The 13,098-nt window shown below is 40.9% G+C and overlaps 1 protein-coding gene across 3 annotated transcripts in view; it reads left to right on the forward strand.

The window, feature by feature from the left end:
- The window catches only part of KHDRBS3 (KH RNA binding domain containing, signal transduction associated 3), a 738,992-nt gene that overhangs the window by 226,438 nt on the left and 499,456 nt on the right, over positions 1-13,098 (forward strand). For all 3 annotated transcript variants that reach the window (XR_003854946.1, XR_003854947.1, XM_029592068.1), the window contains exon 3: positions 1,508-1,624. Coding sequence is in view for 1 of the 3 variants with exons in the window: in XM_029592068.1 (XP_029447928.1) it covers positions 1,508-1,624 (117 nt within the window). In the remaining 2 variants the exon portion in view is untranslated. The remainder of the gene's footprint in view (positions 1-1,507; positions 1,625-13,098) is intronic.

Consider the following 13,098-nt stretch of genomic DNA (forward strand, 5'->3'; position numbering starts at 1 on the left):
CCTTACCTACCACTTATTTGCAGTTATCGTATCATTTATCCATGTTATTTGATGAATTTTGTCGTCTATTTTTATATCTTTTTATATTTAATATTTATTGATTTACGTTCTTTTGTTCAATAATCTGTTAAACTGTTGATTGTTTAATGTAACGCTACACGTTCTCTGTTCATTACTCTGTCTATTGTTCAATGTAACGCCTTACCGGCGACAGTTGTGTTATATGGAAACCGACTTGATTTGATATGCATATCGAGAATGTCGGTATATAAAAACCCTAAATAAATAAATAAATAACACTTTTCTTTAGCAATGGCTTCTTTCTTGCCACCCTCCCATGCAAACTATGTTTGAGGAATAATCTTGAACAGTCAACATTTTCTTCATTGTCAGCCAGAGACCTCTGTGGATCTTTTAAAGTAATCTTAGATCTCACAGTAACTATCTGCAGCAATTTCCTTAACCATGGCTTCAGACTTTGGAGGGAAAACTTGATCGCAGGAGTGTCTTGGAGTTGCTAAACTGTTTCCATTTTACAAACATGGATCTCTGTGCTCCAAGGGAAATCTGAACATTGACATATTCTTTTAACCTCCCCAAATCTGTATCTTTTGAATAATGTTATTCTGGAGTTCTTTTGTCAGCTTGTCCTTTGGCATTTTTTTCTTTTTTTACCTTTCCTTCAAATTCTCTTCATACAACTGAAACAACTTAATTCTTCTTCAAGGAGTATTTGAATCTGTTCAACTACTATATTTTGACATGTGGGCTCTATTTAACGACCTTGCTAAGACTATTTTTGAACCAAAGACTTGGGTCTTTGGTTCAAAGACCCATAGCAAAAGATTTGGGTTTGCTATGGAAAAGGGTGTGAAGATTCATGTTAAGACTTCTTTGTTTTTTAATATTCTTTATAGAAATATTCCAAAAGTAATAATTATTGTTTCACAAATAAAGTGTAGAGTATGTTGTGTAGATCAAGCATTCCTCCTTTAATGCATTTTGATTTATATTTTTTAGATACCAGAATGTGAAAAACATAGAAAAGTGTGAAGACTTTTGTAAGGCACTGTGAATAAAGCACATTTCTTCTTTACAGCATCAATGTTTAATCTTCAGAATCCCCTTCTTTTTTCACTTTTTAAATATTGGACAGACATGAACTGTGTGCACCTTTTCATCTACATTTTTGACCCTCACTTGTGAGCTTCAGTTATGGAATGTTGCACTTTTAAAGTATCAAAATATTAAATAGTATTTTTCTTAGAGTGCAACCCTGGTAGTTGCCATGTTCAGACTAATGTCATGAATTAGCTCACTTAGTATACTATCTGGTTTGTTTGCCATATGTATTATATTTCTCACTTCATTAATTCTGATAATGGGAGTTTTACTCCCATTTTTACTCCCACTGTATTAAGTTAAATTTGCAAAAAAAAGTACCACCTGCTCTGAGATGGGAATGTAGATCAGTTTTATGATTTCTTTCATTCTTTTGTGTTTATAGTTCAACTTTGTCGGCAAACTTTTGGGTCCACGTGGTAATTCCCTGAAGAGATTACAGGAAGAAACATTGACAAAAATGTCCATATTGGGAAAAGGTTCAATGAGAGATAAGGCAAAGGTAAGCAAAATGGTTAATTTGGGTTAGACAATACATAATGTGAGAAATGTGGTGGAGTAGTTTTTTTTTTTTTTTTTTTTTTTTGTAGTTAGAGCATATTTCTGAACTTTTATTGCATCAATCTGCACAGTGGGATAATGCCTCCATCCTACAAAGACCTCATTTGAACATCTTATATTTTTCAGCTGCTGAATACCAGCACCAACTAGTGGTTTCCCCATTCAGTTTTAGTATCTTCAAGGCAGTTGTACTTTGTAAGCTCCTGTAGATTTTTTTGGTAGGGTGTGTGTTCCTTTTTTTTTTCTCTCAATATTTTGGTGGTCTGCAATTCAGTTGTGCGGAGGAGAGAATCTCAGCCCTGTAAGTGTTGATATTGTTTGTCTCCAATACAGCCCTATATCTACAGTCTTTTGAAGCCACACAACTGAGCAGCTTCTGTGGCTCCTCCTTGCTTCACTTTCTCTCAGCAAACAGTGTGTTGTGCCTTTCTTTGAAACAATTTTTAGTGCTTTAAAAAACTGCTTATGTATTTGCTTCGTGTATCTATTTGTATACACATAATCTCTAGAACCATTCAACCTGTAGCAACCATATTTTAAGGATAGGTGTATATCTCTTTAAAATCTAGAAACCCAAATAGTGTTTTCCCATAGAACTTATAAATCTAGCCAAAAATTGAAGAAAAAGAAAACAGAATCATTAACCTTTGCAAGCAGCAGTGTTTCTCAACTCACCCAAGATCAGTGAACTTCCTTCTCATAAATTAGTTAGTAAAATTGGAATTCCTGTATGCTGAGACCATGAATGTCTGTCTCACAAAAGCTCTTACATAATCTGTCACTTTTTTCTAGACCTGGACCAAATCCTGGGGCAGAACTGAGTTACTGTGGATGTGAGGCTTAGTGTGATTAAGCCCCAGTGGTTTCCCCTCCACCCTGAGCTATTAATGATTTGGGGGGGGGGGGGGGGGCGCCTGAGATTGAAGAGCAGCAGGAGGGGAGGCACTGTAACATCTGTCATGATGCTATCTCTGGGCACGGGCCGCTGCTGCTTCTGCCCTAGTGGTACTTCCAAGGAATGAGAAGTGACATCTAACTGATATCAGGGCCCCACCAATGCTCCCTATTCCCCTCTCTCACTTCAGTGAAGGCTTTGCACAGAGGTGGTAGTGGAATCAGAAACATATAACATGTTTTACAATTTTTTAAAGTGTCCATATGAATTGCACATTAGTTCTTTTCTTATTATAATAACATAGTAAATGATTTATCCAGTGTGCCCAGCAAAGTGTAATTGCTGCTCCAGTCAGGTTACCCTAAAGTTAAGGAGGTCCCATCCATGCCGTAAATGCAGATGATGGTCAGACCTTTCCCTCCCAATGTTATTCAGTCCTCCTTATGGTGTACAAAGGGCCATCCCCAGCCATAAAAATGCAAGAACTGCCTGCCTTTGCCCTTCCACCATCATGAATGAACTTGTTTCACTGAAGTAATGTACACAGCAAAACCATATGTTAACTGTAAGATATGCCCAGATGGATATCTTGGTTGGTTATGTAACTCCTGGGTTGTTAATCCTGGATAAGTTCCAGGACCCACACCTTAACAATCTTTTGTTATCTGAGTGTCCATGATTCCCTAAGCCGGGGTGGGGGAGAATAATCTTCTAGGCCCTTTGCATTGCTTCAAGTCAAAACCCTATTTAAAATACGACGAGTGAGGTAATCAAATTTGCAGATGATACAAAATTGTTCAGAGTAGTTAAATCACAAGCAGATTGTGGTAAATTGCAGGAAGACCTTGTGAGACTGGAAAATTGGGCATCGAAATGGCAGATGAAATTTAATGTGGATAAGTGCAAGGTGATGCATATAGGGAAACATAACCCATGTTATAGTTACACAATGTTAGGTTCCATATTAGGTGCTACTGCCCAAGAAAGAGATCTAGGCGTCATAGTGGACAACACATTGAAATCGTCGGTTCAGTGTGCTGCTGCAGTCAAAAAAGCACAGCTAGATCTCCTCTTGGACCTAGTATTTTAGCAGTAGTTCAGTTGACTCCATATGAGATCAGGGATTAGCTATAGGAGAGTTGATAAACATATTTGCACAGGGTCTCAATAGATTGCATGGTGCTGCAGGAGCACAAGGGGTCTGTCAGTAATTGTAGTGATGTTAGGCGGTATTGTGTGTGAGTGTCCCACACCTCTATTTCCGTAATCTAGGCACTATTAAGTAAAGAAAAAAAGAACAATATTTCAGTAAGTTGTTTTCTAGTGTCTGTCTGTGTACCTTTTGATTTAAAAAAAAACAAACAAAAAATCAGGGAGCTAGGTAAGTTTTTTTTTTTTTCCTAGTGTCTGCTGTGGTAGCATTGAGAGGAAAAGATAATTTTGCTGGTGGCTGAAGAGGATTGGTGAGTAATGTTTTGAGAAATTGCTAAGCAGTGCGTGTTTTGGAGGGAGGTATTTTTGAAGGGTACTAATGGAACAGGAGAGAAAGGGCATCCCAACAGAGAGGTTCCAATAAAAGCAAAAGTAGTCCATGTGCTTATAAGTAAAGAATCACCTGTGCTAAGATTCCAAATTATCCCTGTCAACTAAAAAACAGGCTGTTAATACAAACAAAAAACATACATTGAAATGTCTGTATGCATTGCCAATGCTAGAAGTCTAAGAAATAAGATGGGAGAGTTAGTGTACAGCATTGATTGAAGAGTTAGACATAATTGGCATCTCTGAGACATGGTGGAAAGAGGGTAACCACTGAGACAGTGCTATACCAGGGTACAAATTATACCAAAGAGGATGAATCAACCTGGGGAAGGGGTTGCATTTTGTTTGGGTTGGCTTAGAGTTCAACAGGATAAAGATCCTGCAAGAGACTAAATGAACAGTAGAATTTTGTGGGTAGAAATTATGTTGGTGAAGAGTATAGTGGTAAGAGTATACCACCACCTGGCCAAAGTGATAGGATGAACGATAAAATGCTTAAGAGAAATAAGGGAAGCTCACCAGTTTGGCAATGCAGTAATAATGGGAGATTTCAATTACTCCAATATTGATTGGATAAATGTAACATCAAGACATGCTAGAAAGGTAAAGTTCCTGGATGGAATAAATTACTACTTCTTGCAGCAATTAGTTCAGGAACCAACAAGAGGAAGCTATTTTAAATCTAATTCTTAGAGAAATGCAGGATTTGGTGAGAGAGGTAATGGTGATGGGGTCACTTGGCTGTAGAGATCATAAAACGATCAAATTTGAATTAATGGCCGGTAGGGGAATAAGTAAATCTACAGCTATAGCTCTAGTTCTTTGCTTCCGTGTTTACTAATGAGGATGTTGAGGAGATACCAGTTCCGGAGATGGTTTTCAGGGGTGATGAGTCAGACGAACTGAACGAAATCACTGTGCACCTGGAAGATGTAGTAGGCCAGAGACAAACTAAAGAGTAGAAAATCACCTTGACCGGAGGATGGTATGCATCCTAGGGTACTGAAGGAACTCAAAAATGAAATTTCTGATCTATTAGTTAAAATTTGTAACCTATCATTAAAATCATCCATTATACCTGAAGACTAGAGGGTGGCCAATGTAACCCCAATATTTAAAAAAGGCTCCATGGCCAATCCGGGTAACTATAGACCAGTGAGCCTGACTTCAGTGCTGGGAAAAATAGTGGAAACTATTCTCAAGATCAAAATCGTAGAGCATATAGAAAGACGTGGTTTAATGGAACACAGTCAACATGGATTTACCCAAGGGAAGTCTTGCCTAACAAATCTGCTTCATTTTTTTGAAGAGGTTAATAAACATTTGGATAAAGGTAAACCGGTAGATGTAGTGTATTTGGATTTTCAGAAGGCGTTTGACAAAGTCCTTCATGAGGCTTCTAAGAAAACTAAAAAGTCATGGGATAGGAGGTGATGTCTTTTCGTGGATTACAAACTGGTTAAAAGACAGGAAACAGAGTAGGATTAAATGGTCAATTTTGTCAGTGGAAAAGGGTAGAGTGCCTCAGGGATCTGTACTTGGACCAGTGCTTTTCAATATATATATAAATGATCTGGAAAGGAATACGAGTGAGGTTATCAAATTTGCAGATGATACAAAATTATTCAGAGTAGTTAAATCACAAGCGGATTGTGATAGATTACAGAAAGACCTTACAAGACTGGAAGATTGGGCATCCAAATGGCAGATGAAATTTAATGTGGACAAGTGCACGGTGTTGCATATAGGGAAAAATAACCCTTGCTGTAGTTACACAATGTTAGGTTCCATATTAGGAGCTACCACTCAGGAAAAAGATCTAGGCATCATAGTGGATAATACTTTAAAATCGTCGGCTCAGTGTGCTGCAGCAGTCAAAAAAGCAAACAATGTTAGGAATTATTAGGAAGGGAATGGCTAATAAAACGGAAAATGTCATAATGCCTTTATATCGCTCCATGGTGAGACCGCACCTTGAATACTGTGTATAATTCTGGTCACCGCATCTCAAAAAATATATAGTTGCGTTAGAGAAGGTACAGAAAAGGGAAAACAAAATGATAAAGGGGATGGAACAGCTCCCCTATGAGGAAAGGCTGAAGAGGTTAGGGCTGTTCAGCTTGGAGAAGAGACAGCTGAGGGGGGATATGATAGAGGTCTTTAAGATCATGAGAGGTCTTGAATGAGAAGATGTGAATCGGTTATTTACACTTTCGAATAATAGAAGGACTAGGGGGCATTCCATGAAGTTAGCAAGTAGCACATTTAAGACTAATAGGAGAAAAATCTTTTTCACTCAACGCACAATAAATCTCTGGAATTTGTTGCCAGAGTATGTGGTTAGTGCGGTTAGTGTAGCTGGGTTCAAAAAAGGTTTGGATAAGTTCTTGGAAGAGAAGTCCATTAAAGCTATTAATCAAATTTACTTAGGGAATAGCCACTGCTATTAATTGCATCAGTAGCATGGGATCTTCTTGTTTGGGTAATTGCCAGGTTCTTGTGGCCTGGTTTGGCCTCTGTTGGAAACAGGATGCTGGGCTTGGTGGACCCTTGGTCTGACTCAGCATGGCAATTTCTTATGTTCTTAAAAGGGAAACTTTGATCAAATGAGGAAAATAGAAAAAAATGAGGTGCAGCTACCAAGATTGAGTGTACAACAGGTGTGGACATTATTAAAAATTACCATTTTAGAAGCACATTCCAGATTTAATTCACACATTAAGAAAGGTGGACGGAAGGCCAAATGACTGCCAGCTTGATTAAAAGGTGAAGTGAAATAGGCTATTTTAGTAAAAAAAAACAAAAAACAACAAAACAAAACAAAACCTGAATTCAAAAATTGGAAAAAGGATCCATCTTTTAAATAGAGAAAAAAATCATAAGCATTGGCAAGTTAAATGTAAAACATTGATATGACAGGCTAAGAGAATTTGAAAAGAAGCTGGTTGTAGAGGCAGAAACTCAAAGTAAAAACTTTTTAAAATATATCTGAAACAGGAAACCTGCGAGGGAGTCTGTTGGACTGTTAGATGATCAAGGGGTTAAAAGTCCACTTTGAGAAGATAACATCGTGGAAAGATTAAATGAATTCTTTGCTTTGATGTTTACAAATGAGATGTTGGGAAGATACCTGTTGCAGAGAAGATTTCAAGGGTGATGATTCAAATGAACTGAACAAAATCACTGTGAACCTGGAAGATGATGTAGGCCAGATTGTCAAACTGAAGAGTAGCAAATCACCCTGGTATACACCCCAGGGTTCTGAAAGTACTCAAAAACGAAATTTCATGATCTATTTGTTATTTGTAACATATCATTAAAATCAGCCATTATACCTGAAGACTGGAAGGTATCCAATGTAACCCCGATATTTAAAAAGGGTTAATCTGGTAAACTATAGACCAGTGAGCCTGAGTTCAATGCTGGGAAAAATCTTGGAAGCTAATCTTAAGAACAAAATCACAGAGCATATAGAAAGACTTGTGAATTGGCTATTTATTCTTTCAGATAATAAGACTAGGGCACACTCCATGAACTTAGCAATAAGCATATTTAAAACAATGCACAATTAAGCTCTGCAATTCATTTCCAGAGGATGTGGTTAAGGCAGTTAGCTTAGCTGGGTTTAAAAAAGGTTTAGAGAAGGTTTCTGGAGAATTCCAAAAACTGCTACTAATCAGGTTGACGTAGGGAATAGCCACTGCTTACTACTGTATTTGTAGCATGGCATCTATGTAATCTTTAGGTAATTGTCAAGTACTTGTAGCCTGGATTGGCCATTGTTGGAAACAGGTTGCTGAGCTTCATATGTTCTTAGTTTTTATTTTATGCCTCATCTAATTTTCTCACTATGACGGAATAGAAGACCAGCAAGGACCTGCTGTCCAGGTGGTGCATTGTCCTTTCGCACAGAGGATGTCTCTCCCAGGGCTGCTACCCAGGAGGGAAGGGTTATCAGCTGTCATAGTTGCTGATTTGATTGTTAGGAATGTATACAGTCGGCTGGTGGGCGTGAGGATCGCCTGGTAAAAGATGCCTACCTGGTGTGAAAGTGACAGACCTCACTAGTCACCTAGATAGAATTTTAGACAGTGCTGGGGAGGAGCCATTTGTTGTGGTACATGTGGGCACCAACGACGTAGGAAAATGTGGGAGGGAAGTTCTGGAAGCCAAACTTATGCTCTTAGGTAGAAAGCTGAAATCCAGAACTTTCAGGGTAGCATTCTCTGAAATGCTCCCTGTTCCACGAACAGGTCCCCAGAGGCAGGCAGAGCTCCAGAGTTTGTGTGTGGATGAGATGATGGTGCAAGGAAGAGGGATTCAGTTTTGTAAGGAACTGGGGAACCTTTTGGGGAAGAGGGAGCCTTTTCCGAAGGGATGGGCTCCTCCTTAACCAGGGTGGAACCAGACTGCTGGCACTAACCTTTATAAAGGAGATAGAGCAGCTTTTAAACTAGAACAAAGCAGACAGTCGCTCAGCATGGCATGGTTCAGAGGGAGGTATCTTCAAAGATACTAGTGATGCATTAGAATTAGGGCATCCCAACAGTGAGGTTGCAATAATAAGATAAGTAGTGCAAATGCATATACCTAAAAACTCACCTGAGCTAAAAAATTCCAATTTATCCCTATCAATTAAAAAGCAGAATGAGAATACAAACAAAAAACACATCTTGAAATGTTTGCTTGCTAATGCCAGAAGTCTAAGAAGTAAGATGGGAGAATTAGAATGTATAGTAGTGAATGATGACATAGAATTAATTGGCATCTCAGAGACATAGTAGAAGGAGGATAACCAATGGGACAGTGCTATAACTGGGAACAAATTATATCGCAATGACAGGAGCATCTGGGAGGCGGGGTGGCGCTTTATGTCCGGGATGGCATAGAGTCCAAAAGGGTAAAGATCCTGCATGAGACTAAATGCCCAATCAAATCTTTATGGGTAGAAATCCCTTGAGTGTTGGGGGAGACTATAGTGATAGGAGTACACTATTGTCTACCTGGCCAAGATGGTGAGAACGACAGTGAAATGCTAAGAGAAATTAGGGAAACTAACCAAATTGATAGTGCAGTAATAATGGGAGATTTCAATTACCAATATTAAATATTGAATTTGTCCCAAGATCAATGAATAAATCATAAAGTGAAAAACAGATTGTATTATGAAATTCTTAACATATTTTTACTAGTATTTTTATATTTTATATATTTTTATGTTTTACTTCGGACCGTCTTACCACCCCGTGGTTGAACAAGTTCAGAATTTTCACTTGTGTATTCACCGCTCGGGGTCACCTTTAATCATCGGTCCACTAATCCTTTTTTAAAGATAAACATGAAAATAATTTTTTTTAAAACACCGAGGAAAGAAAATGGCTGCAGAGTCTGAAGAGACATGATGGACCTTTCAGCTAAAGCTAAATGTTTATAAATATCCAGAGATGACTTGTGACAGCAGTGATTGAAACAAACTAAAGAGTCCCTGAGGCAGCAGCATGCAAAACGTGGTACCACATTGGACTGTGGCTACATCGAGAAAGGGAAGTACCATCCTCTGTATTTTTATCAAAAAGTTAAAAAAAAGAAAAAAATTATTTTCATGTTTATCCTTAAAAAAGGATTAGTGGACCGATGATTAAAGGTGATCCCGAGCGGTGAATACAAAAGTGAAAATTCTGAATTTGTTCGCGGGGTGGTATGAAGGTCCGAAGTAAAATATAGAAATATATAAAAATACTAGTAAAAATATGTTAATTTCATGATAGATAAAAAAGATAAGAGCTAGATAAAACAGATTTCAATTACCCCAATATTGACTGGGTAAATGTATCATTGGGACATGCTAGAGAGAGAAAGTTCCTGGATGGAATATATGACAGTTTTATGGAGCAATTAGTTCAGGAACTGACGAGAGAGGGAGCAATTTTAGATCTAATTCTCAGTGGAGCACAGGATTTGGTGAGAGAGGTAATGGTGGGGCTGCTTGGCAATAGTGATCATATGTTCAAATTTGAATTGATGACTGGAAGGGGGTCAGTGAGCAAATCTACAGCTCTAGTGCTAAACTTTCAAAAGGGAAACTTTGATAAAATGAGAAAAATAGAAAAAAACTGAAAGGAGCAGCTACAAAGGTAAAAAGTGTGCAAGAGGTGTGGACATAGCTAAAAAAAAAAAAAAAATCCTAGAAGTACAGTCCTGGCATGGTTAAAAAGTGAGGTGAAAGAGGCTCTTTTCTCTTTAATAGTTTTCCTTTATACTTGTGTTAATGTATTCTGCCTTGAGGCGACTGTTTTAATGTTTCTCACAGGACAAGCAGGATGGTTGTCCTCACAAATGGGTGACATCGAGGATGGAGCCCACCACGGAAAACTTCTGTCAAAGTTTCAGAAACTTTGACTGGCCCCTACTGGGCATGCCCAGCACGGCACCAACCCTGCAGCCAGCAGGGGTCTCCCTTCAGTCGTCTTTTTTCCGCGCAGCAGTAGCCACGCGGTAGAAGAGCTCTTAACCACGTTCCTGACAGGAATTTAGAATTTCTTATTCTGAAGAAAATTTGCCCCTCAGGGGTCTCCCTTCGACAAATTTTTCACTCCGCAGAACTTCGGTAAGTTTTTGCTGTTGTTTGGTCGACTTCCGTCGAGTTTGACCCTCGAGGCCTGTTGGCAGTCGACAGTCCCGCGGCTAAATTTTTGGCTCATAGCCATGGCGTCGGGGTTCCGTCGGTGTCCTGATTGTACCCGGACTATGTCCATCACAGACCCCCACGGCGTCTGTGTTTTGTGCTTAGGTAGTGAGCATGATGTCCTGACTTGCACCAAATGTGCCTTAATGACACCAAAAGGTCGCAAAGCCAGGATGGAGAAGATGGGGCTCCTCTTCCATGCTCGTACCCCAACGCCATCGATCGCATCGACGTCTTCGGAACCGGCACCGTCGAGGTTTCATCATCGACAGCCCTCCGGTGACCGCCTGCCATCGACGATTGCACGGCCATCGACTCCCGTCCCTTCCCCGGATGGTCGAGGGGACCGGAAGGACAAGCATCGCCATCGACGTCACAAGTCTCGGCCCGTCGAGGATCCATTGTTATCGACCTCTGTTCCGACCGAGCCACCGACTAAGAAGCCTAGATCAGATCTGGCACTGTCCACTTCTGGTTCGCAGGCACCGAGGGAACCCTCACCCCCTCGAGGTTTGGGAGCCGCGATTCCACCGGTGACGGTGGTCCCTCCGGCTCAGCCTCAGCCTCCCTCTCCCGTTGAGCCGGGTCTTGTTACCCCTGGTCTCCGGGCAGAACTGGACCGGCTGGTCCAGGAGGCCATCGAGAAAGCGATGCACAGGCTCCAACCTCCACCGGCACCGACTCCGGCACCGAGAGTGGAACCGGCCACTGAGCCGATTGCTGCAGCACTGGCACCGCTTCTCACCCGGATGGAAGCGCTTGTAACAGCCCTTCCACCGGCGATTCCAGTACCATTGAGACCACTGTCACCGACAGAGCTTTCATCAAGTGGAGAAACACCGTATCTGATTCCCCCTTCGGGGGTGGTTCCATCGGTGCCTTCTCGTCCATCGCCACCGATATATTCTTCGGTTCCACCGAGATTTCCGATACCGGCACCGATTCCACGGCGACTGGCGCCGGTGCCCTCGATGCCATCACCGGCTCCGACTCCAGCACCGATCCCATCAAGGTTATACTCCAAGCCCTCGGTGCTTCCTCCCAGTTATCCAGAGCCTCAACCAGGACCTTCAGGAATTCAACCTCCTCCTGGTCTTACAGGTCATCCTGATCCTTATGACACTTGGAGTGATGATTCTTCTTCTGAAGATTTACCTTCACCACCTTCTCCTACGGAGAGTAGAAAGCGTTCTCCTCCTGAGGACCTCTCTTTTATAAATTTTGTGAAGGAGATGTCAGAACTAGTCCCTTTTCAGCTCCAATCTGAACAAGATGACAGGCACCAGATGATGGAATTACTCCAGTTTCTGGACGCCCCCAAAGTCATCACCTCCATTCCCATCCATCAGGTTTTTCAAGATCTTCTTAAAAAGAATTGGGAATCGCCTGCAACTGTTTAACCAGTAAACAAAAAAGCTGATTCGACATATCTGGTACAGTCAGCTCCCGGTTTTCAAAAACCTCAACTGGACCATCGCTCAGTAGTCGTTGAGTCAGCTCAAAAGAAAGCTAAACGACTAAAACCACATTCTTCTACACCACCTACTAAGGAAAATAAATTCCTAGATGCTGTAGGAAGAAAGGTGTATCAAGGAGCTATGCTGATATCAAGAATTGCCTCGTATCAGCTTTATATGACTCAGTATAACAGAGCCATCCTTAAACAGATGCAGGACTACTCAATTACCTTACCTGAACAATTTCAACCACAGCTTCAAGCCCTTATAGACAAAGGACTTGAAGCTGGGAAGCATGAAATAAGAACTGCGTATGACATCTTTGATGCTTCCACAAAAATTTCAGCCACAGCCATCTCAGCCAGACGTTGGGCTTGGCTTAAGTCATCCGATCTTCGCCCAGAAGTCCAGGACAGGCTCTCGGATTTACCCTGCCTAGGCGATAATTTGTTTGGAGAGCAAATTCAGCAAATAGTAGCTGAATTGAAAGAACATCATGAGACGCTGAAACAACTCTCATCCACTCCTTCAGACTTACCCTCCAAACAGCCATTTAAGAAAGACTCTAAAAAGTCCTTCTTTAGGCCACGACGATATTATCCACCATCGGCTAAGTCTCGGCCTGCACGTTCCTCTCACAGAACTCAGCCACGCCAGCCTCGTAAGCAAAGGCCTGCCACAGCTCCACCTCCTGGCCCTGCGGCTGGTCTTTGACCGTCACATAGAAAGCAATTACCAGACCCCTCTTCCAAATATCCCAGTAGGAGGTCGTTTGTGCCATTTTCTACACAAGTGGCTTCACATCACCACAGATCAGTGGGTGATAGCAATCATTA

Source organism: Rhinatrema bivittatum, chromosome 2 (genome assembly GCF_901001135.1).
Source record: "Rhinatrema bivittatum chromosome 2, aRhiBiv1.1, whole genome shotgun sequence".
NCBI lineage: Eukaryota > Metazoa > Chordata > Amphibia > Gymnophiona > Rhinatrematidae > Rhinatrema > Rhinatrema bivittatum.